The 25,366-nt window shown below is 36.7% G+C and overlaps 1 protein-coding gene across 1 annotated transcript; it reads right to left on the bottom strand.

The window, feature by feature from the left end:
- Positions 1-8,760: 8,760 nt before the first annotated feature.
- C2H18orf63 (chromosome 2 C18orf63 homolog) lies at positions 8,761-24,564 on the bottom strand. Its single transcript, XM_026843315.1, has 13 exons — positions 24,431-24,564; positions 23,697-23,775; positions 22,236-22,292; positions 20,710-20,821; positions 19,496-19,537; positions 18,449-18,525; positions 16,098-16,207; positions 15,346-15,442; positions 15,168-15,253; positions 14,431-14,608; positions 12,237-13,313; positions 11,163-11,279; positions 8,761-8,817 (listed from the first exon to the last, which is right to left on the bottom strand). Exons 1-13 carry the CDS (start codon positions 24,562-24,564, stop codon positions 8,761-8,763), a joined length of 2,223 nt encoding a protein of 740 aa, XP_026699116.1.
- Positions 24,565-25,366: the final 802 nt, after the last annotated feature.

Genomic DNA, 25,366 nt, shown 5'->3' on the forward strand with positions numbered 1-25,366 from the left:
TTTTTTTTTTTTTTTTTTTTTTTTTGTAATTAACATGTTAAAAGGCTGCTGTGTTATTATTCTGAATTATTCTGAAAATACTCGCCCTGATTATGCAGTAGTAGGCATGTGCAGTCCATTTGAAGGAGCTAAACTTCGCATCAAATTTCCCCTGGGTACTGTGTGAAACTGCACAATAAATGAGCATTGCTGTAACTTAAACAGATACTGACTCTTCAGAGACACGAAAATAAAAATGTTGTGGGTTTAAAATGTAGCCCTGACAGGTCTATTACACTCCTCACAAAGTCTGATAGTTTACTTCTAACAGTAGCTGTCTTAAAAATTAATGATGCATCATTTCAATGTTATCTCATTACTGATGCACAACTCAGTAGGTTCAGCTGAGATTCCAGCTAGACGGGTACGCCCTCGGTATATGGGGGACTGGGCTCTGTTCACCAAAAAAGCTTTCCTTCTGTGTATCTTTATTTTTCTACTCAATCTGCAGACACTTGCTGTGAGATCTTCCACTCTGTGTTCTCCTTTCCAACTGCCAATAACACTGCTTTAGATCTCCAGCTTGGGTTACAAATTCCTTATGATAGCATAAAAATAAGGGTTTTTTTAATGGAAGTTTGGAAAAAAACCCAAGTATTATAAGCTGCCAAGCAGAAAAAAGCCTTCTTCTACAGCACCTCTTAAACTTTCCAGTAATAGTTTAAAAGATCCAAGTAGATGAGAACTTTCCTTATTAAAGATGTATACAGCATTCAGAGTATTGACACTCCCAGCGTAATTATGATAAATTCCCGCTGGCTTATTATCACTAAATAACAATGCAGAAAGCAAGTACCTTTTAGCCTTTTAATTTGAACTCATTTAAAATTAATTAATGTCTGTAGTCATATGTCAAACTTGCAAACCAGCTTTCTGAAGGAGTGTCTCTGTGATTTAATTCAATTTATTGCCCACTCCCACCTAGTCAGCTCTCTCCAGCCCAGAAAAAGCCTGGGAAAGTAGGTAAAATCAGCATTCTGACCCAAGGGCCAGCAGATTTGTTTCTGCCAGGGGAGCGCAGGATGTGAGGGAGTACAGTTCAGCATCCCTCACCCAGCTGGGGCCTCAGATTTAAGTAGATGCATGCATGCCAATAGCCGATGGATATACACACACCCAGTATCCCCAGTACAGGCAAAATAATGAAACTGATGTTTTTTCCTTTACATCTGAATGGTGGTTCACACTACTTGAGTTTACGCTGCTAACACCAATCAATTCATCTCTAAATGAAAATTAATGAAGATGTATGCTTAATACCAAGCCAGGCTGGCTGGGTGCCTCGGTATTGGAAGTTGTGTGTTTTCCATTACTGGAATGCATTTACTCACACTGATGTGCAGAATTCAGATTTTATTGTTATTCTTTCTCAAATTAAAAAAAAAAAAAAAAAAAAAAAACCACAAAACCAAAACAAACCAAAACAACCAACACATAGGCAGAATATTCAATTAGTACCATAAGTCTGAAAAATAATAACACACGTTTGGTCAATAGGACAAAGTGTTCATTTTGTCTGGGTGGCATTTTAGTGAGGGCATTCCTAAAGGAGATGTGGGATCTGATATAAAATGAAATGCTTTCATCAGCCTTCCAAGTCTCTGATCGCCCAGAAAATAACACCTTATGGAACTGAGTGTTACTTAAGTCTCTCTTTCAATAGAAAGACCACTAAAGAAATTTCCTGGTTAACAAATGTTTGAATTTACACAAATTTCAGGTCTTTACAATGCTGGTCACATATGTTAAAAGATGCACAGTAAGCTGCAGAATGCTGTCTGCTTTACAGAGGGTCCATCTTTCTTCTTTCCATATGATCTTCCACAGTATGAACAGTAAAAAAAGAAATTAATTTTCTGATACATTTTTCTTTTGAAGACTGAAAATGACACGTTATAATTTTAAATTAGAACTTACCGCTCTTCTTTTCCTCTTCAGCAGAGGTTTAATTTTGCTTCATTCACCTCATCTGCTTTGCAATATCCCAGAGCCGTACAGCTCCAGTTGCAATAAAAATCATTGTACTGCATAATATAATAAAAAAGGTAACATAAAAAGTTAAATAGTTATCTACAACTCTTTTGGATGTGTAGGCATCGGTATCTTTTGCTAGCACCTCCCAGTGGAATTAACCCTTCTTATTTTCATTCTGGAAAGCACTTTGGCACTGAGCAGTCTGAGCTGATTTCCCTGGTACTGTTCACCGGCTGAACAGAGACAGGCGGCCAGCTGCTGTGTAAGACGAATGTTTATTCTTGCTAAAATCTGTGCTGCGATATCATGCATAATTAAGGGAAATGCACTTTACTGGACTGTGGGAGCTAAAAAGCACATAACCACAGGCTTTATGTTTATTTATGTTAAGGTTCAACTTTGGATCACCTGCCCAGCTGCCCTCTTCAACTTCTAGACCCATGCGTTGGAACAGGTAGGTCCTGTCATGGAGCAAAGAGTGAAAGCTTTACCTTCACCTACTGAGTTGGCATCATGCAAGAATTCATACCATAGGCACACTGCAAGCTGCAACTATTGGCACACTTGGCTAACTGTTGATTTATTTAAATAGTAGTTGATGTTGTAAGGGTATTTAATTAAGCTCATATACTGATAGAGACAGCACAGTCAAAACCAGCTAAGCTTTGTCAGCCTGTGCCTATCGATGTAAATGGAGTTTTGTGTCGTGGACAGGGAATCAGGGTGACAAAATGAAAATTACCCCTCGCACATCAACCCCTGGTACTGGGCAAAAAGAACTACCAAATGCTGCTGCCCAATCTGAACTCTCTGTACTAGTACAACATTTTTCACATTACACATACTCTGCATATTTTTAAAATATCTGTGATGGAACATAGCTATATGTATGTATGTATGTGTGTGTGTATACATGCACATATGCTTTTACACATATACATATGTGTGTGTGTGTGTATATTTACACACATATTGGGTGGCTCTCACACTGGAACAAAACTCTTATCTGTTCCTGAAAGGGATTATTTGATCCCAGACAAGAAGCTTCATCCTGCAAGAAGATCAGACATAATTAGCTGCAGATAGTTTTGTTCTCTTGCTGAAGCAAGCTTAAATCCCTTTTACAAATTGGGTTTAATAAGAAATTTGTTGTCACTGTTTTGAACAATAAACCAATCATTGCAAGAAGCTATGTTCCTGGTGGGAATAGTAAGCTCTTTGGGAAAAAATTTTCACATACTTTCCAGCAAAGTTAGACTGCTTTATCCCAAATTCTAATGCTACCCTGGGGGTATTAAGCTGTTCAGAGGTTGCATCAAGTTCTGCACAGATCCCAGAGAAAACATACTTGCTCATCCTGGCTGCAAATTTTTAGGTGAGAGGTTGAGCTGCTGCTCTGTGCTGTCCTTGGGCCAGCAGAACTACACAGTTTTACAGAGAGACAGAGCACTGTATTGTTTTCAGGGCTGGGACATAACATTTTCATGAACTAGTACAAAAGATGCCACAGAATTCTTCAATTCATGGTTCTCCATGAAGCTAGGACGAGCATGTCATCCATGCAGCCCAAAGTCCTTAAATTGCTATATTTACTAAATTATTTTGTGATATAGTGACATAGTACCTTTAGAGGTCTTGCTCTATTTTTAAACCAACTATTAACCACAAGCTGGTATGAAACTGACAGTGAAAGAACTAACCAGTAAGCTTCCCTGCTTTATAAACACCTATAAAATAATTTGTAAATTTCTAAGTTCAGATTTGAAGAGTGCTTGAGCATATGACAATTTGAAGTATGTAAGAAATCCCTGTGGCTTACAGCTGCAAAGACTAGGGAGGGAAAGAACACTGTCAAACTATGAAAATATGAGGAAAGATCACTCTCTGGAAGTGCGTATTTACTAAATAATATGAACTTATTATGAATTCTTCAACTGAAGCTTTCTGAAGCCTCTAATACAGTGGTCAGAGAAAGCTTTTGAAAATGTAACTCTGAATCAATTTAGAGATAGAATCAGATGATTTGAAAACTGATGAAAAAGCTACAAACCACTACAAAACCCAGTAGGTGTCAAAGGGCAGGTGATATCTTCTGCCAGTTGAAGTATAACCAGTTTCTCACACCTGGGGATTGTTTTAACCTTTTACATTTGCACTTGTTCCTGATGTAGATTTATATATTTTGGGGCAGGTGGAGGGGTCTGTTCCTTTATCAAGCCTGCACAAATCACACATGGAGACTCCAGGTGATCCTAGACATCGAGGGTTCCTGTGCTTTGACATACTTCCTTCGTGTACCTGCCAAAAGTGAAGGTGTTCTGCCCAGTCAGTCAGAACTGATTAAAATGAGAAACAGATGGGCTTTACAGCCTGTCCATAGAAAGAATGAAGGGTAAGGCAGCAGTGAAGGTGCCTTTAGCATCACCAAATCCTCCAAAGGCAGCCACAGCACTAATCCTTTCTCCCCATTAGTGGCATTTCCACCACCACTCCTGCACCCAGCGTGTTTCCACTCACTATCAACACCTTACTACACATTTACAAGGAGTGGCTGGGTGGGGTAGACTAACAGGGTCCTCCTCTACAGCATAGACTAGGAAGTATTCAGAGATTTACCATGAATTAATAATTCAATACTTTATTTTCAATGGAAATTGGATTGGCAATAATTAAATTTTCTGTATTTTGGGTATTATAGTAGATAACACAAAATGATGTAAACATTTGAAAATGCAAGAATAATGCAAAATGACTTCTGTTATAATACAAGGCAAATGTGGCAACCAGGAGCATTTAAAAAACAACGGGAAACAGATAAAGCCCTATTTTATACAGCATAGCAGAAATGCAACTGCTCCACAGGTTTTTTCTCATTGTAAGACAAGAAAAAGATCAATTACACAGTCAAATCTATGAAAGGATAACTAATCCGCAGCATCTGAAAAGTAGCTTTGTATACCAATATCCAGACAAAATGTAAATATAATTTGATTTCTTGATGAGCATATTGCTCTGATTTTTGTAATATTTATGTTGGTTTCCATTTTTTGTATTACATATGAGAAAATTACATGTTGTTGAAGTGCCCACTTCCTTTTAAGCACTGGCACCATTAAATTAGAGCTAATGTTAACAGTCACCTTTTGAGAAAAAAAAAAATCCAAACAAAACAAATTAAAGGTGTCATTGTAGGAGGCCAAAATCCCATTTTGAAAAATCAGGTAAATAAAAACACAGCTATAGCAATATAAACTTTAAAAGGTTTTCACAAAGCACATGAAGTTCTATTGTACCAATTACTTTAGGAAAAAAGTTTTGCAAATGTATATCCAAAGCAAGTGGTAAACTACAGTTCTATGTTGTTTGAGTTTAGGAGTTAGTGTGCCAATTGAATCTTATTTTCCAGGTAACACAATAATATTAACTTAAAAACAGTGATTATGGGGCAACAATAATGTATGCATATATATTTGTAACTATACCTTGAAGTAGGTCATTGAAGATATATTTATGCTGATAAAATTACTCAAAGGGCAGCTATACACATTCTGCATGAACTGCTGAAGAATGGCGTTATCAGTTAGACTTAAACCTCTTTTACAGAACAGTTTCATTTCTGAAAATGGCAATTCATTAAAAATTATAACAAGAATTAAAGAAGCTTGATCAAATCCAGCCTTCAGATTATTCCCCTAAGAAAAAATGTACTTTTGATCTTCTAACCATTTGACTTGACAAGGAAAAGTTATTTAGGAATGTTTTACTGATGAAACAAAGAGGCCCAGACTTTGTAGCAAATAAATATAATTATATCATCAAAAGACAGACTTGAAACTTCAAAATAACTTGGAAGAATGATTAAGTGTGTAAGTAAGTACTAGTACAGACAGAATGTGATTCAAAAACTAAGCAGTTAGCTAAATTTTCAAATTCGTTGGAGGCTTATTAACCTGAACTGTCTGGAGAAGATGTTGATACATGGATTCACTTGACTGTATGTATTTAACCCTCAGTTTTTCATCCAGAACAGGTACCAATGTTGTCAAATAAACAAAGCAAAATTCACAAAGCTCAGAGATCCTCAAGTATGTTAATGCCCTTTTGGGAACCTGCATGGAGGGAAACATAGAAAATGTTTAGATCATGAAAGAAACTAAAAGACAAAACTGTATGGTTAATATGCAAAAAAAGTTGCTGTATTTCCACATCTGTATTTGCATTCTGTTTACAAAGTTTGAATTTAGGGCATTCAAGGTAAATGTTTGTATTTTTATACAGGACAAGAAAGAATTCTCCCCTTGATAAATTTATGGTACTATTCCCAGATTTATGCTTCCTCTTAGGTCTGAGTTTTTAAATTTAAGGCCCCCAAAATATTACAATCAGTTGTGGTGCTATTTGTTATTTGGTGTTATTTAAACTGAATAACTATCAAGTCTGATTCAGGACGGTTTTGAGCTCCACCAGAGTTAGACCACCTAAATTTAGCTGTCTACATGTGTTAGATGTCAAAACTTGTTTAAATTCAATGGAAATCTAGTAGATATACTCAACAGACTTTACAGAGTTCACTCAGCAGCAGATATTCTGCCCCCACCCCACAGGCTGCTCATTTCAGCAGCCCTGGATGTTCCACTGGCCTTGGAAAAGAACAATGTACCCAGAGTATTCCAGACCCCTAAATATGGGGGCAGGAGGCAGGTATCTCAAACTCATGCTTAATACTCAGCTACACTTTTTATGACAAAGAGAAGCCCAAATACCCCCCCTGAGAGTGGGGATTGTCTGCATGTGGGTAAAACCAGAACGAATGAGAATGATTAAGTATTAGAATCAAATGTTCAACTCCTTAAAATGTTAAATACTTCTGTTATGCTGCTTTATTAACATACACACTATTTTCACCATCAAAACCAAGAAGAAAATTCGTATTATGCTGCGATTTCCTGGTCAAGTTAAGAGGCTGTGCAGCTTGGCAAATAGTCATAAAAACTGACCCTTTTTGCAAGATAATTGTAAAAAAAGTTTTTATTGTCATGAATTATAGATCCAAGTCCTTCCCGTTGACTACATCATTGAATTCCATTATTAAGAGCTTCTCATCCATAAATCTTGCTACACAGCAAATTTGAAAACTTAAAGTAATTCTCAAGTGTTCACATGAAAACATGCACTCTGAATGCAATACATAATAAAGAAATCTGAGCAAAGCGTTTCAGAATCAAAGCTGTAGGCACCGATCCAATAGCAGAAGTTATTTTAGCTCTAGTTTTCTTTTAAACTCATCAGCACCAATGAAGAACCTGTACCAATGGGATTCTTAGTAATCATATTTTAAATACTTTATGGAAGACACTTTTTCCTCTCCAGGGTTTAAGCATTGCCTACTTCAATCAACTTGATCCTGTGGCATTTAACTCATAAATAAGAAAAAAAAAAGATTTTTTTTTCTTTAAGTAAAGAAGTAAAGTTCTGATCATTCTCAGAGGCACCATTTCTGTTCATCAGTCCTCTGTGAAAGTCACAGAATTTGGACCTAGATATTTCTATGCTGAATCACTAAAACAGATCACCTCTGAAGAAGGACCATGCCTGAACTGTCTGGCTTGAAGCAGGAGAGATGAAATGCTAGACCCAGGAACAGGATATGCTGAATACTGAAGTATATGGAAAGCTTCCATCCATACAATGGACTTTCTTCAGAGAAAGCAGACAACTGAGATATATATAGATATATATAGATATATATATATATATATGTTCACTGGAGGGAATTTATTGATGCAAAGAAAGGAAGGACATAAAGTGCGTATCTGAGACAAAGTGCACATTTGGCTACTTGTTATCACATTGAATCCAAAAGGCTGGTTAAAAGATACACAGTTTATATCTTACTTATTGCTATGTTTTCCAATTTGTTTTGTATAATATACATTTTTGTGCTGTTATGTCTGACTATCTTGCTTACATCAATATTTTCATTTGAAAAAATACACTTCTATTTATCTCTGAAACAGTTAACTGCATAGGCTACTCCTTCCTGCATGTTTTACTACTGATAACTTGGGATAGACATTAGGCCAATAAAACTGGTGGGTTTCATATGCTATATGTACCCTTAATATTCAAAGGAATATTCAAAGGAAAAGCTTGTTCTATCCTGCAAGACTATTATTGACAACCACCTATGATGTGTGTTGAAATATCTGGCCACAAAACTAAATTTATTCATTTTGTATGACAGACCATTTTGTCCTCAGATTAGATTTTAGCAGCACAAAAGCATTTAGCCACCCCATTTCATGTATAGATCTTATATACATAGCTTCACTTTAATGGTTTATGGTTTTAACTTCAGCTCAGATTTAAAAGAAACTCAGAAGCATAAAAAACAGGTTTATTTTAGTCTAAAAGAAAAATTGGCCAATCAAAACACAAATTTTAGCCAAATTCTAAATTCTACTAAGTACAACATGCCTTTGTATTTAATGTTGTTTGTTTAACCAAGAAAGCACAAAGCTTTATTTGCTAGTGTCCAACAAACCCAAGAATCTTAGGTTCTGATACCTCGTTATTTTGCTGTAGAAGCCATTTGTTTAGTAAAGTGTATTCCTTTGGAGACAGCTGATATGATTATGATTCAAAAGGGCAGGAACTATTACAGACATGATATTATTTTAATAAAGAAAAATATTTCAAATTTGTAATAAGCATACCCTGAGTTTTCTTTCAGTACTCCAGAACATACTAAATAGAAGGCTTACTTCTTTTGGCTTTCTTTAACTTTGAATAACCTTCTTCCTTCTGCTAACAAAAAACAACGAAACAAAAAAAAAAAGCAAAAAACAGTAAAGCAAACAAAGCAGAAATACTAAGCTAACAGCTCAACTGAAAAGTTGTTTCTGAGTGAAATGTTTAGTTGAATGATACAAGAAGTAATTAATAAAGTTTCTATTTTCCAACATCAGTGTAAAGTATGTTTATATGTACAGTGGGTAGATAATTAAAATGAGAACTATTTTGAATATTCCCTTTTATATGCTGGCAACCAAGATTTTCAAAGCCAGCTGATCATTTTTGGTGTCCAAACTTGAGATAATGACAAAAGCTTCAGAGAAGTGTTTAGCAGCATCCTCATTCAGAACCACAGTATTTTAATCTGGAGAGAGGAGGAAGCAGACTAATGAGCACTGGAGAGTCCATCCCTACCCCAGTTAATAGACAGGTTCCTCTCCTGTTCTGAGACTCCAACTGAAGCTTCCCTAGAGCTGTGCTTCCACCTCACCTGGCTCTAGCAGTTGCAGTGCTGCACTAGCAGTGTGGCTGGCAGACAGAACTTGCTGTTGCCTGCCGCTTCCCAAAAGTAGCTTGCATGGCTCAGGCCAGTACCTGTGCTACTCACAGCCTGCTTGGAGAGAGAGGAATGGCATCCCCAGGCACGTGGGCCTCATGACTAGGACAGGTTGGCGCCCCTTTCCCCATCCCCGCAGTGCTGCCAGATCAGCTACAAGATCTCCGCTTGTCCATCTGCCCCAGGTGTAGAGTTAGCTCCATGCTCATGAGCCCTAGTGTGGCTGAGCCATTCCCAGTGGCAGGCAAAGGACTTCAGCACTTAATCTGTACCATGGTGGAAGTCTCCCTGCAGTACTCAGACCCCAGGGGGTGTTATTCTTATAACCACAGTTATTTTTAGTTGCTGTTCTTTTCTTCTTTGTGAGACTGACTCCTGACTCTACTGCTGTAGCGCTGCAGTGCTGGGCCGGTAACTACAGACTCAGTTGTGGCCTTTTCCAGCTGCAGTTGGTTGGGGACAGCTCAGAGCAGCTGGGCTGGTGTTTCCCACACCAACTCCCCTCTTCCCTGCTGCAGCCTGAGCTCCAGGGTAGGAGTGTGTTCCTCCAGCAGGCCCCTGAGGCTGCTCTACCCGCCCCTTCTGAGCTGCACAGACAGCACAGGCTGTACTCTTTTAATTGCCATTAAAAGTTATAGAATTGTCTTGTAGTTGGCTTGAAAAGCATAACAAAAGAAAAAATGACAGATAAAATTTAATGTCAACAAATGCAAATTAAATGGAAGAATCTGAATTATGGATACATGTTCTCAAGGTCTTAATCAACAGTTGATGAATGTGTTGACGAGGTAAATTTATATATTGCAGCATGTGACTAGGCAAAGGCACTTCAGATCAACCATGGGTAACGAGACCTCAGATGGTCATGCTTGAAATGAAAAATAAAAGGCAACGGAACCTGGGTGAAAAGGGTGTTGTGTTGTGTTAAATGCAGGCAACTTTTCCTCCTGGCTTGTTCTGAACTTATTGTACAGCACTGGACAGTGCTTTCAGCTGGCTGTTAGCTGAAATAATGCATACATATTTGTGTAAGAAGATACAATTGTAGTGAGACTTGGGACCCGTTCCTTCTAATGGGCCTGATTTCTGGGTAGAGAATGTGGTTCTAAGGAGAAGAAGATGGAAGATACCACTGAGTTTTAAAGATCTGATATTTAGAAACAGAAGTGTAGCCCAGTGGTAGACAAAGGCAATATTTAAGAATAATGAAAAAATATTTTGAAGAGTAATTTCAAAGTACACACTACTATCATTAAAGCAGCATCCAGAGGAAAAAGTATTACAAAAAATAATAATTATGAGGAACATATCTAATTGCTGCTGCTGACCCCATCTAGTAATGCAATAACAACAAATATATTAAATAATTAAGAGAATGTAACTTTTAAAAACTCTCAGTTACCAATAGGCTTTTGGAACTAATTTCTACAGGACATTGCTGAATTCAAGAACTTAAGATGAGACGCTTACAGAGCCACTGAAAATGCCCATAGTTATATTGGGCAGGATAAAACTGTTTTCTGTAGAATCAGAAACATATTTACATTAAGTAACATCATTAAACATTTTCATTTTAGTAGTATCTTTTGCAGGAGACAAATATTTTAAATGCACAGTTGAAGTAACAATAACATAACCAATGGTTAAGGTTAATTTTACACTGGTTAAGGCTAGGATTTCTTGGTCTCCCTGTTTTAAGTGGAACATGCTAAAATGAAAAATTAAAAATTTATTTTTTATCTTAAACTTCAGGTCCTTGTAGCCTGGATTAAGGGATGTATGTGTGAGGGTTTTTTACCTGCCTTCTTCTGGCACAACCTTTCTTTACAGATGCTTCCATGTTGCTCTCCTTGATTGACGAAGTCAGTTTTGAGGTCAGTGTTTCACATGTCAGATACTCATTCCCTATAAGCACCTTAAAGTATAGACGTTTATACCCACATTAGCAAAAAAGATTCAGCATTTTTCTACTTGTTAAAATGACCTACTTTCTCAAAAGGTGCCCTCATAACACAAAGTTGAAATAACCTACCAGATTACATTTTATGGGTGAAAAAATTGATAAGCACAGCACATTTCATCCATGTGCCAAACCTGTGGGATATCATCCTCATAAAAATTGCACTGAAATCAGCTCAGCTATATATTTTATTGATAGGCAGACAGAATCATAGAAAATGTAGGTTGTAAAGTATCTCAAGCTGTCATCTAATCATAACTTTTACTCAATCCAGAACTAAATTCAAAGATAGATCACATTGCTTTGGGCCCTATCCAGTCAAGTTTTGAGAACCTGAAAGGGTAACAACTCTACAACCTCTCTGTGCAACTTATTTCAGTACTTAACCACTCTCACTCTGAAAATTGTTTTTCCTTATGCCCAGTAGGAACTCTTCCTTTTGCAACTTGTGCTTTTAGAGAAACTGTAATTAAACTTGTATTTGCAAAACTTCCATGTTTGTCTAACAGCACAATGCCTTACACACACGGCAGCGATAGATGAGGTTTGTGATTCCTTCTAGGAGATGTTCATTAGTCTGGTTTCATATGAAGACTGACTGAACACTGAAAATTTCACCATGTTAATCTCACACAAACCTTGATAAACTGATAAACTGTCATAAAGAAAGGAAAACTAATTATCCCACCTTAAAAGTCCCAAATAAAGAAAGTGTATATCTCAGACATCACAGTAGATCAGCATCCCTTTCATAAAAATAGCAGCAGTGGGTGGCTAACATTAACTTATATGGTAGAAATTTTAAACTATATTAAGAATGATGGTAGAACATGATGAAAGTCATGCTCTTTACTGCTTAACATTGTTTTAGAATAGCCTGAATCTGTGAGAACCAGGGAGAATGAGCCATACCTGTTCAAAGTTCGATTTGGAATGATGACTGGTTGTCGTAGCACTGTAGTCCTTAGAATGGCATGCTGCTTTATTTTCTTCATTTTTGGCAATACACATGGTATCATTTAAGACAGATTCATGAATATTTAACCCTGCTCCTTCATTTGATCTCTTTGTCTGTTGCTGTGATAAGCCAAAATTTGTCATTTCAGTGTCTAAGTTACAAATCTGCAAAGGTATTTTTTTTGACTGGTGTTGTTTCTCACAAACTTGCATGGTATTTTGACTTGCAAACTTTTTTTCCCTTCTTGCACTGGAAGTAGGAGATGGATATGTATTCAGACTCAGATTGATGCTTGATTTCTGAAGTGCTGACCCAACATTCTTAAGAAAGGAAGGAGAATTTGCCTTTTTGTGATTGACTTCACTTGAATTCCCACCTGAAGCTGAGTTATCAGAAAAATCGGAATTAGCCATTTGTCCACCAGACTCTCTTTTCCACTGAAATACAGGTATACCATGTTTTGTGTATGTTTTTGCATTCGTTACCTGAAGTATGCTGCTATGAGTAGGATTTTTAATTAACATATTTTGAACGGGTTTGTAAACCTGAGTTATGCTGGACTTGCATGCAGGCAGCATAGAATATGAAACACCCATAATTTTTCTTGGTGAATGTCTGTCAGCATGTTCTCTTTTCTTCCCATCCATTTGATTTGTGATCTTTCCATTCATTTGCATTAACTTTCCTTTGAAAATCGGTATAATTTTGCTGACTTTTGCGGGGGGGAGTTCAAAGGCTGAATTTACAGGCATTCCTAAAGATTTCACAACTGGTAACTCTGGTACTCCCGGTATTTGCCTGTTACTCATAGATTTTTCAGCTGCTTCAATGCTAACCTTTTCCGTATCCTTAGACGTGCTGGAAAAAGTGTGTGTTTCTGGCTCTTTGATCAAACGCTCCATCCAGTGGCTGTTTTCCATACTGCATGGTGAAGAAATTCTAGGCAAAGTCTGTTTCTTTGGGGGAGTCTGCGTTAGAGATACTACACAAATCATCTCACCAGCCAGCTTCATATGCTTAGATTTTATTTCCTGCAATACAAGAGTTACTAAACTGAATAAACTGGATTTAAAAATCTGATAGTGCCACCTAATGCATTACTATATGGTATCAACTCAATATACATCACAATGTAAAACCATGCATTTCCCTGTTTTGAATTAGAATGAAATATATTTTTAAACAATGTTTTGTTGTCACTATAAATGAAGATTTGTTTTCTCTCCCCACAAGTCTTTGTTTATAAACGATGCAGGAATATCGTGTTTCTCAGAAGGAAAGACTTAAATTACAGCCATTATCCTGGTTTAGTGCTTTCCCACTAGGTAATGCCTCCCCTTCTGAGGGGGTTTGCAGAGAGTTTGACTGACAGGGCTCCTCATCTCTTAAGACTTCTAAGAGCATATGTATTCTGAGCAAAAGACAGTTTGGATGTCTATAAAAACTGCAGATGACAAAGAAGAGCCATTCTAGCTTTGATCACTGAAGAGACATAAACAGGAACTACTTTCTGGAAGAGGATTATAGTATTTTAGAATCTCTCCAATTTCTGTCACTATTTTTTGTTCAGAATTACTTACTTCATTTCTTCTTTCACACACTACTACCAAAGAAATTTTGAGTCACAGCTTTTGTCACAGTCTCAAATTAAAGTAGTTTTGATTGCTTGCCTCCTTTCCATCACCAACCATGGAGTAAATCTTACAGCTTGAGTGTTTTTATATCAGTAAGTCCACAGAACTTGATATTTTTCTTGGTTTGTTTTTAAAAATAAATTGTAATAATAATTAAAAAAAAAAAAGTTATTGGTTTTTATTATTATTATTATTATTATTATTATTATGGAAGAGGTTTGAGAAAGTTCTGGATATCCAACTGTAAAATACCATCTATAGAATTGCAAATATTCATATCAATGGATAAGTCCAATTTTTTATTGTATTTGTGATGTGAACAGCAACATAACAATGGCAAATAGCAATATAATATTTAATGATACATTTCATTAAAAGTTACATGACTGATAGTTCTTTGTTGTGAAAAGCAGAGTTTTACGCTCTTACTGTGTTCTGAATATGACAAAGATCACTTCATACCATGAACAAAGTACATGCTATTAATATGTTTAGAAAAAAACCTTATACGCACCGGAGCCCTGGAGAGTTCCTGTGTAGCATAAAGTGCTTTACTTGTCATCTTTACTGGAAATCCACATATATGTGAAAGATTACGCTTCATGTCAGAAAGAAAAGACTTCAAGACACTTTCTGAATCTGTTCTAGGGAAATACTGCACTGGCTGACTTCGAATGCAACTTAAAGGGTATCTAAATAAGTGTTCAGGGATATATAACAAGTTTCTTTACATTTCTACAATTATGAACCATCATAATTGAGAAGAAAGCGTGAACATGTCTAAAGCTTTTTCAAAATGTTAAAGAAGCACTTACTTTCTTAAGGGACTAAAGTTTATAAAGTTACAGGACTCCAACACGACTATACCATGCTGGCCTACCACAGTAAAGATTACTCAATACAAGTGATTCTCAGTCTAGCCTTTCCTAGCAGGAAAATTATCTTTAAAACGAATATTTGTTGGTGATATTTTTACAGGAATTAAACTCTTCCTTTTACATCACCATTTAGAGTGGCATTATCATGTTTACAGAAGTTGTGAAGCAAACTGTTCTATTAGACTTACTATTATTCAATACTAGGACAGAGCCTTGACTAAATATTTTGTTCCAACTTGTCTAGTGAAACAATTCTCCACCGACTTCTATGAAATTACGGAAGAAAAAAGTGTGTCGTATTCAAAAATGAAAATTTAGATCATTGTTATAAGTGTAGTAGAGGAAATGCAACAAAAAAATTCTGAAAGGATACGTAAAGAACCTTTCCCCTATTGGCTTGAAGTAAACACTGACGTATACTTTTGGCTCTTTGAGATCCTCTGGAAGAATATATCCATACTTTAAAAAACCACAAACATGTATTACAAATACAAATTTGATAGGTACAAAAAAGGGAGGGGAAAATGAAAGCAGTGTATATTGTTTCTTACCAGATTCTTCCAGTGCATCTGTAATTCTTCATATGAACGGAAAGGAGATTCTGGAGGAATTATGTGGCTGATGTTTATGATCTGACCCATTTTCATGCTGTGCATAGGTAAAGAAGGGATGCTTAGAAAGGGTGTCATAAATCTCAGCTGAAAATATACTGGGCTTTTAGGGAAAAAAAGTAAATCTTATTTTTGTCACTGAAAGTATTTATGTATTATTTTTATGTTTTGCAGACTAATATCTTTAGCTCAGAAGTTTATGACAGAACAATAGCAATATTTCCTGAAATACGGAAAATAACTTGGCACCTGCAAGTCTATTCTCTTGTCTGTAATACTACCAGTAAATGCAGAACAAAAGCAAATGTATCATTTCTTCTCATATTTTTATGATAAAAACCATTAGTGAAAATAGAAATACTTTGTGGCAAAGGTAGAAATATTTTTTTTCTTTAAATTGGTACCTTCTGCTAAAATTATATTTGAGAAAAATTAACTCTCTTGCTTATCACAGAAATAGCAGAGAGATTACTAAAATTGAAATAATAGTTAAATGTGTCTTTTTTGGTTTACTGGTTAATTTTACTCATTTTACGTTAACACTAAGACCATAAAAGTAAAAATCAAAGATTCCTGAACATGAAACAGGGTGTAAAACAGAAGTGTTCCTATCACTAGTATCAAATTCACAATTTGTATGGCAAACATTCCAGGAAATATTTGTTTCTGCTGAAATGTAAACAAACTCCTACCTTGGCAAAACATAGCACCAGTTACTTAATATGGAATGGTGGTGAATAACTGTATTTTCATTGCTGTCAAAAAGCTTTAAGGTGTTTGCTGAAATATCAAAATCTCCCAACTTAAAACAGAGAAAAAAAAAAAGTTATTAGCAAATATTTCTACAGCAGTATAAAATTAAAATTTTTAGAAATAGTTGTGTATCACAATACACTGAAGTTTATACATTATTATTATTCTATCAGCTTTCACAGACGGATTATTTCATAAGATATTCCCATTATCAAACTGCACGCTATCTTATGTTAGAGCCTACACTTCCAAGTTATGCAAGTACAAGGTTTAAAGGTTATTTAAATCAGTGAAATTTAAACTTTATTTGAAATGTTTTAATTAGTAAGAGTACAGAAGGAATTTCTCAAACTGTCTTGCGTCCATGCACATTTTTTGAAGCTCAAATCAGAAACCCATGTTTGACAGCCTAGTAACTGTGTACACCATCCTGCCTGACCAGCTGCAAAGATCCAAGCAGCAGAATTAATGGGACGCATAGTTTCACCCTGTGAGAAGTAAAAAAACACCGCACATTTTCACAATGTGAAAAAATTTGACTGTAGGGACAAATCAAACACTTAGATTTGAGATTCATTTTCTCTCTCTATGGTCTACCAGGATTTGCATTTCTTCACTGACAAGAAAATCTGGACATTTGTTTTAGAAAAGTATTAAACTGATCAAATTAATAACGAAGCCACATCATGATCACTTCTATCATCGCTTTGTGTCATTTTTGAACTGGATTCCTATCCATAGCTTTAATGTTTATGCTGCCCAACTTCTGATTCAGAGAAGAATCCTATTCTTATAAGAAAGAAGAGATTGGATCAAAAATACTTATTCTGGAAGAAACCAGCAAGTCTGGCAAATATGGCCCTGTATGTATGGACATATTCAACAAAGGTGACATGACTGTCACAAGTGATAGTAATGTTTCAACCTCAACCATGATTTCTTAAACAATTTATTAATTATGCTTACAAGTAGCATAGTCGAGGCTGCTCCCATATTTTGGAAGCTGTATAGAAAATTAAGCAGATTCCAGAATAACTATATACAGGGACTTAGTGCTGACAACTTATCTGTAGCTTCACTTTCAAGATGTTACTCAAAACCATCTATGTATTACAGTGAGAGAGTGAAAGCCGCCTAGAAAACACTGCCAGTAGGAAATGGAGAATCATAAAGACACTTCACTACTGTATTCTGTTAGCATTTTTTAAAAGCCTCTTAATTAGCCTAGAATCTCAATTTTACAATGCTTGCTAGAATGCATCAATATATCTATAATATGGCTGTTATGCACTGATAACAAATGCATAGTCAATGAATATTACTGTCATAATGCAATCAGAAATAAGCTCTTCTATCCCCATGTGAGAGATGAGAAACCAGGCCTGTGAGAAACTAAGAAAAACAACCTGGGAAAGTAAAAACTGAGGCTGATTGAAGAAATGCCTCATGCACTCGCAAGACAAAACTCTGAGTCACAGGGTGCATTCTGTGGAGGTCGAAGCTGGTAACGCTGCCCGATGCAGCCGGGGGAGAGAGCCCTGTGGAGACAGGACGGCTCTCCTCTGGGGCACATGGGCAAATTTCAAGGGCCATGTGTCCAGTGAATGAACTTTGCTTCATTATCCATGAAATGCATATTAAAGTTAACACCCCTCAATATGCTAACAAGGGCTGACATGATCATGCTAATTACATCATCCCAGGAAACACCTTACCCCTCCCTGTACATGGGATACGTAGCTATATGTGGGTCGACCTAGGGGACAGACCCAAGGAAACTGGGTATAAATCAAAGGGGGGAAGAAAGGGCTCTCTCTCTCATTCTCTCTCTCTCTCTCTCTCTCTCTCTCTCTGCCCCCCAGCTGCCTGGAGAGAGCAGTGAAGTGAAGAAGACGGATGCCAGCGAAAAAGACGGTCTCCTCCTGGAACCCTCGCTGGTGGGATCAGCGCAGGAGCCCAGACCGGTGATCTGTATTCCCCCATTCCCTCTATCTCCCTCTTTTCCTTTTTCCATTGAGAAATGCAAGGCATATTATATTGCTTGCCACAACTTGCTATGTACTTAGACAATTATTGTGTGTTCAATTAGTACATTGTGGGTAGTTAATAAATGCTTGAAGTTGGAGACTTGTTGTCCGCTCCATTTGGGGATTTGCAAATCTGAGTCACTTGTCCCCCTTGTCTGAGCGGGGCGTGACACCCCATCATGCTATTTGCAAGTCACCTAACAGAAAAGAAGATGAAGATTAGTAAGACAAATACAGTCCTAGAAAATCTAACTGCTTTATACCTCAGGGGGTGGCAACCGAATTGAGCAAGCTTCCACACTGATGCAAAGCTGTCTCTCTGTTACACTGAGGTCTAAAACTAAAACAAAAACAAAGTACAAAGCCCTGTTTTGAACTACAGTTCACCTGTTAGACAGAAAGCTAAATCAAATATTTATTTTAAATAATTGTTAGTCAAAATGCTGCATTTGAAAATCAAAAGTCTAGTCTTCCTCAGCATAGAAATTAAAATTATGTGCATTTAACTGTGAAAAATTAAAATAGTAATGAATTACCATCCATACAGTACACCTCCCTAGGAACTCATGGCTGCCCATGCAACTGGATGCTTGATACTGATATCCTTGATACAGAAACACCCATTTTCAAAGCAAATGTGGTTCTTATAACCATTGACTGTAGTGAGTCCTCTAGCCCAGCATTCCGAATCCAGAAGTGGTCAATAGGAAAGACTATATGAGCAAGGCAAGCAGTTATTGACACATCTCCAGAATATTCACACAGCCATGAGCAAGCTGTAGCACAGGGACTGGATGTATAATGTTCCTCAACATATGTCCCTGTTACAAATTTAGGCTTCAATATCCCCAGATGTAATCTTTAACTTTTATACTGGTATAAGAGTATTACTGCATAATTTTTGCAATGCTTTGTGACTCAACTTTTGTGAACAGCAAACATAGTACACACAGGACAGTCACTTTAGCTCATTTTCTTATCTGCTGTTATGGAACTTTCACATCACTTGCAAGACTCATAATTTGAGGCAAGGGCACTTAATTTCAATAATCACAATTTTTAAATGGCAAATTTCAATCTATAGCTGTAGATTAATAGTAGAAAAATTTAGGGGTTTTGTGAGTAATTTTTCAAAAGTGCAGTTGAGCTGACAACTATTACATACAGAACATCATCTGCTATCAAGTGGATTTTGAGAGAATGAAAAACATAAAGACATTGTGTTGGTAATTCCGAGATCATGGCAGTATGAAAGCACATAACTATCCCTTGCTCTCACAAGTTTACTATTAACAGAATATTGTACTTACCAACAGCATTTTGCCTTCCTGAATGAGACAAAAAATCTTTTCCTTAATAAATAAAATAGATAGACATTATTTTCTAAATCATATGCCTAATGTCTTTAGGGAAAAAAAAAAAAGAGAAATCACACAGTTTTGTTTGTGTGTGTCATGAATTCTGAAAGGTTTTTTCCTTTTAAGGAGAGGAAAACTCCTCTATCAATTAACTTTCCACTGATTCATTAACATCTTGTATAAAAAAGAAAAATATATGAAGGTATATTAGTGGACAGCAAGTTATACATGATTTTTTCCTCCCAGTAAGGAATTTATACATAGAACTATTTCTAATTGACTAACAGTTCATAAATATCACAGGTTCAACAGCAAATCTGTGTAGTATTACTATATATTTTACCATATATCATCAGTTTTGCCCAGCTTTAGCAACATATATGGTTAGACAAGCTGCATGTACCAGGGTCATATTGCTGTTAGTCAACATCTTTCGTTAAAATCAGTTTTTTAACAGCTACCCCACTACTTCTAGATGCTATTCCTCATAGGTTGTTTTCACTCAGAGATTTATATATTTTGAAGAGAATGAAAACAAGATCCTGTTAATATTGTGACTGGAAATAAGACAATAACATACACACTTTTCTCAATGTATATTTGGAATCATCTATACAATTGCTCTACTTAATAACAGCACACACAGTAGCTGAAACACATCTGTTTTTCCATACTTTGGTAATTCACATATGTCCTACACAGGAGTTAGTAGAGGGATGTCAGACAAAGGAACTACCATCTAGAAAGACAGAACTTGGTAGGAGGAGATGGTTTGACAGAAAAACACTCTATGCACGCAACCCATGTGCAGAAGTGCCACTGATGAAAGTGTGAATCTGAAAAACAGGACCAAGTTTTAGAAAGCATTTACTGTCCAGCAATATTTGGTTTGGAAATTATTAATTTGATACGCTACGTTCAGTTGAAATAATTATTTGATCTGTTACAAAGATGAGGAGGAAGATGAAAAAGTGAATGATAGGTCAATTGAGATGGTTAACTTAAATCACTGAACTTGGACAAAGCAACAATAGAAATGTAATCAAAGAAAAAAAAACATAGGATAACTGAATGAAATAATGATGGAAATTAAATTATCGAAGAAAAATGCAACACTAAACCACTGAAAACTAAATGCTTGATCCCTGAACAGGTCAGTTAAATACCTTGCACCAAGAGATGACCAGCCTTGTTCCATACAGGTGCAAGTCTGGCTGTAAGTGTGTAGGAGAGGCAGGTCTGGAGAATGGCTGGACTCACTGCTTGCGGTGCTTCCAGCTAATAACATCAGTGAGAAAAGAAAAATACATTATTAATAATTTAACAGATTTTTTTTAAAGGCTTCACTCAAAATTTAATCAAAGTTACTGCTACTGCATCTCGAAGCCAAGTGCTAGTATGTTACATTTTTACTTTTCATCTACTTGGCAAGAAGAGGTCAGCACAGTATTTGATGTAGGCATTTAGATTTCATGCGTCATCACAGTAAGGTGCACTACAATTCATTTAATGTTTTCATGGGGCTAATAATAGTCTTGGAGAAAAGATTAATTGAACTATATGGAATACTTTACTAGATATGCATCTCTTTTCAGACAATAGGCACAACATCCAAAGTTTACATACATTAACTCTGCTGTCAAACTCAAGACCAGAGACATTTTCTTACAATCACACGAACAACAGATGATGTAGCTTTGTTCACCCAGCAGTAATACTTGCCTGACTGCTTGCCTGTCCTGCATAGCTTTCTGGTGACAGCATTACTCGGGAAGAAGAAATTAATTAAAACTGGTTAAACCCAGTTAACTAATACACCTCCAGGAGGATGTTTCTAATGAGATGCTGAGGGATCTGCTTGCAGCTCATGGTTACTAAATATATTTCGTACTACTAATCTGCTGGTGTTGGAAAATCTAACCATGACAGTTCAGTTAAACATATCAACATAAAGCAGCTTTGTAAGGTAAGCATATTTGAACAGTATATGTCTTACTAATCCAGATATGCATGTACACTTCTTGCGACAAAGAAAAATACACCCAAATGGCTGTGCAAATAAATCATGAGAGCTACTGCCTTCAATTACAATCAGTCTTTTGACTCAGCAATTTATGTGCGTCCACACATACATTCAGAAAATCCACAAACATTGCATAATAGCAAAGTATACACATAATGATCTAAAAATAGATCAGCTGTTAAGCTCACGGGTTCCATCTCTGATTTTATTTTGTTTCTCTGAGACTGTCCTATGCAGTCTGGGTAAACCCAAAATGTGAATGGGGAGACAGTTCAGCTGTCTGAACACCCTCATCAGTGGCACCTGCAGGGCACACGCAGAGGGGGTGACACCAGCAGGAAAGCTGCAAGTCTTTGGCCCAAAGGACAGGTCTGTCATTGCCTCGAGGTTGAAGCCCAACGCCCCTGAGCAGGATTAGGAAACCACTCCAGCAGAAAGCTCTAGTGGAATTGTCCAGGAACTTCTTAAAACTTTTAACTCTGACAAAATATACTTACTATACCCAGATTCATCATAAGAGACATTTTGGCTATGGCACAAACTTTTCTAACCTGAAACTTGGCTCCTGTAGTGCAAATTGTATGTCCTATGAAAAATACTCATCTGTGGCAACAGCAATGGCAGACAAGTGTAACAGTCCTAAGAGCTGTGACATATTTCAGCACTTACGGTAGCTCCTTGTTTCTCTACGTAGGCTTGACATATTCCTGATTTGTAAAATGGTATCTAAAAATAAAGAATAAAAAAAGGTCAAGTATCTGAAGTTAAGGAGTCTTTTAGTAAATCATAAATTAAATTCTGGTCCTTCAGTGACTTTGCCTAAGAAAATCATGCTAAGGAGTAGTTAAAGCAAACACCATATCCTGTATTGTAAGGGAGAATGATAGCTAAAATTAGTTCAGGCATAGTGTAATCTCAGCTAAAGACACATTAACAACCAAGCAAAAGACTGCCCAAAACAAAATCGCAGAACTTTGATGCTACTGCTCTCATTGTGAATTGGGTGGCATCTTACCAACTGAGTCCATTCTGTTCCACAAAATGTTCACTATCTGAAAAGGCCATTTCATCAAGCGTAGAAGACATAAGCTGCCATCTATATTACTAATGCACAAAAATAGGTCTGCTATAAATTACATAATTTTAATTACTCTTGATCCTCAAACAAAACACTTCTTAGAGAACCATGCATGTATGTGTGATGGATACGCTTGACTCCTAGCTGTACTTTGGTTCAGGCTGACCAAGAAGCAACAGGTCTCACGTCCTTGGGGTGAACTTGTGAGCTGGAAAGCCCCTGGCTTATGTACGAGGGAGTGAAGGTGTCTTGAAAAATATTTCAAAATGTGTTTTTGAAACTCAAAAGTACAAGATAAACAAAGTACAGAACAAGATATCAGAGCTAAACCAAAGACATCTGTCTTGTCTAATACTAATGACTAGCAGCCAACTACTGCACCCTATAAATACCAAAATCAGGATGGGCCCAATTTGAGCTCTCCCTGAACAGCAGCTGGCCTGCATGCCAGGTAACTTTCCCCATGAGCAGGGACACCTCTAGAGGTTAGAGATTCCTTACCTGAGACTAAGAGACCCTTCTTTACCCAAGGCAGAGAGATCCCTTACCCATGACAGATCCTCAGTAAGTGACTGATAGCATGCCGAATTAATACTAAGAAGCGTTACTAATCCATGTAACTACTCAGACATTATAAACATTGTATGGGTAACTCCATTAGACATGAACTGTTGACCAAATCTGAGATTAAGACTGGATCCAGCCACACCTAGGCTCCAAAAAGGAGTTTAGAAAGCAAGGGAGTCCACTCTCAACCTCAAGACTCAACAGGAGGGTCCTCTTTACTCTTTGTGCCTCTCTCCTCCGTGTGAGTCATTCTAACTCAATTATCTTTTGTATGTTTCTTCCATGCAGTAATTAATAAACCTTGCCATCAAATGTAGTGAAACTTGCCAAATCACTGTTAAAGCTTATCAAACTTACTGAACTCTGTCAAATTATTATTTTACCTCAATAAACCATATTGCTGCTTCTCTCTTTTGAGTGAGGTGCATTCCGCTCATCCGCAACAGTATGTAACTAGATAAACCTATTTACACAGTGATACTGACCGCCATTAGAACTGAAATTTGATTTAGTGTTCCAATAACAGGTGCAGAAAGGATGTCTTGATGCAGGAATAATAACTTTCTATTAAAAAAAAAAAGTGAGAAAAAATTTAAAAATACTTTTCTGTACCTGATTTTCTCATCTTAAATATATTTTCCTCATCTTCTGCAAACGTAATACATTCCACTTCTAAGTGGTTTGCAGTGGCTCAGTATAATATATTGGAGCAGTCCAAGTTACTTGCTCTTAACCTACCCATAGTGGTTTAAGACAAAGACTACGAGCCTTTGGCATGTTTGGAACTCTCCAAAAGTGTTCCTTTTCACAGAATTTCTAATTTCTCCCCTTTCCTATTAAAGGGAGCGACATACTGCTTGGTGAACCCTAAGGAGCTTATATAGGCTTTCTGAGTATTCTTTTCACTCAGTCTCAACTGACATAAAGCATCCCAACTTTGCATATGAACACGGATTAATTTTAACTATTTATTAATTTGAAGTAGGTGGCCTTGTTAGTTTTAGCTGATGACACTGAAAATATATATGTGGGGTTTTTTCCCCAATAGCCAGCAAGTCCCCCACAAAAAAACCCCACCCTATTCTGAACTATTTTATACTGTTTGCTGCTGATAAGAATTTTGCTGGTTTTATTACAGTTAATTCTAGTACTGCTAATAAAATCTTTGAATAACAACCATCAAGAACTTCTGAAAATAATAACCCTCAGAATTCTTTACCTGCAAATCTTTATCTGTTTACTCCTTGTCTCAGTTTCTGGTATCTGAGAACTCAGTGTTACTGTAGTGGCACAGAGTTTTTGTAGCTCTGGCAGACTGACAAAGAATAGAGACTGGTGCCTGGTGTCATTCATGTTATATTGTTGATCACCCCAAAGCGGTGCCTGGGTCTTAAAAGAAAAATTAAAATTCATTTTTATAAGGCAGATATTTGTTTACAGAACCTTAGATGTATATTGTACCAGGTAAATGAATAATCAATTATCTTCTGATTAAGATTAGGTAGGCAATATAACATAACTTGGTCAACTACAACAGACAGCTCAATACACTTTTGCTATAAATAATGCATTATACTTGAAAAAATAATCAGTTACAAGAGTCAAAATATTCAGAGTTAAGACAAGGACAAAGGCATCCTTTCCATCTTCTTCTCAGTCAACACCAGGGATGGAATTTATCTGGGATCCAAGAACTGAGGAATCCCTCTGTGATGTTATTCCCCTGCTGTCTGGCAAGAGGGTTTAATTCCCAGGAGCTTAACAGAGATCTCCTTAAGTCACACTAAAACCATGGCCAGCCTGTGAGAGAGAATGAAAACCACAGAGGCATGGTGGAAATCTTTTCCTTTTTTCCCCACAACAGTCTCCCTTCCTAGTGGTACAGAGAACTTGTGTGTTCCTTGCTTAAATCCACCTCTCTTCTCAAGTGACAGGTCAACACCGTATTCTAACCTATGCAGAACTGTACTAACCCAGAATCACATTCAGCTATATGATTAATAATGAACACAGACAATTTGTTCTCCCATTCTTGCTCTCAAAGGAGAAACATGTGAATAACAGCATTTTGCCTTGGTGGGAATGTTTAATAAGTACACTCCTACATACTTATCAAAAGATGAAGAAAACATAGCTGGTATTTAGAGTGGGATAT

Source organism: Athene cunicularia (assembly GCF_003259725.1).
Source record: "Athene cunicularia isolate RWA chromosome 2 unlocalized genomic scaffold, athCun1 chr2_part1, whole genome shotgun sequence".
Lineage (NCBI taxonomy): Eukaryota > Metazoa > Chordata > Aves > Strigiformes > Strigidae > Athene > Athene cunicularia.

Coding starts and splice junctions, on each gene's coding strand:
- C2H18orf63 (XM_026843315.1), bottom strand. CDS start 24,564: ATGAATGACACCAGGCACCAGTCTCTATTCTTTGTCAGTCTGCCAGAG. Junction 20,822..22,235: donor TAGAGAAACAAGGAGCTACC/GTAAGTGCTGAA, acceptor TGATGTTATTAG/CTGGAAGCACCGCAAGCAGT. Junction 19,538..20,709: donor TGGTCATCTCTTGGTGCAAG/GTATTTAACTGA, acceptor TTATTTATTAAG/GAAAAGATTTTTTGTCTCAT.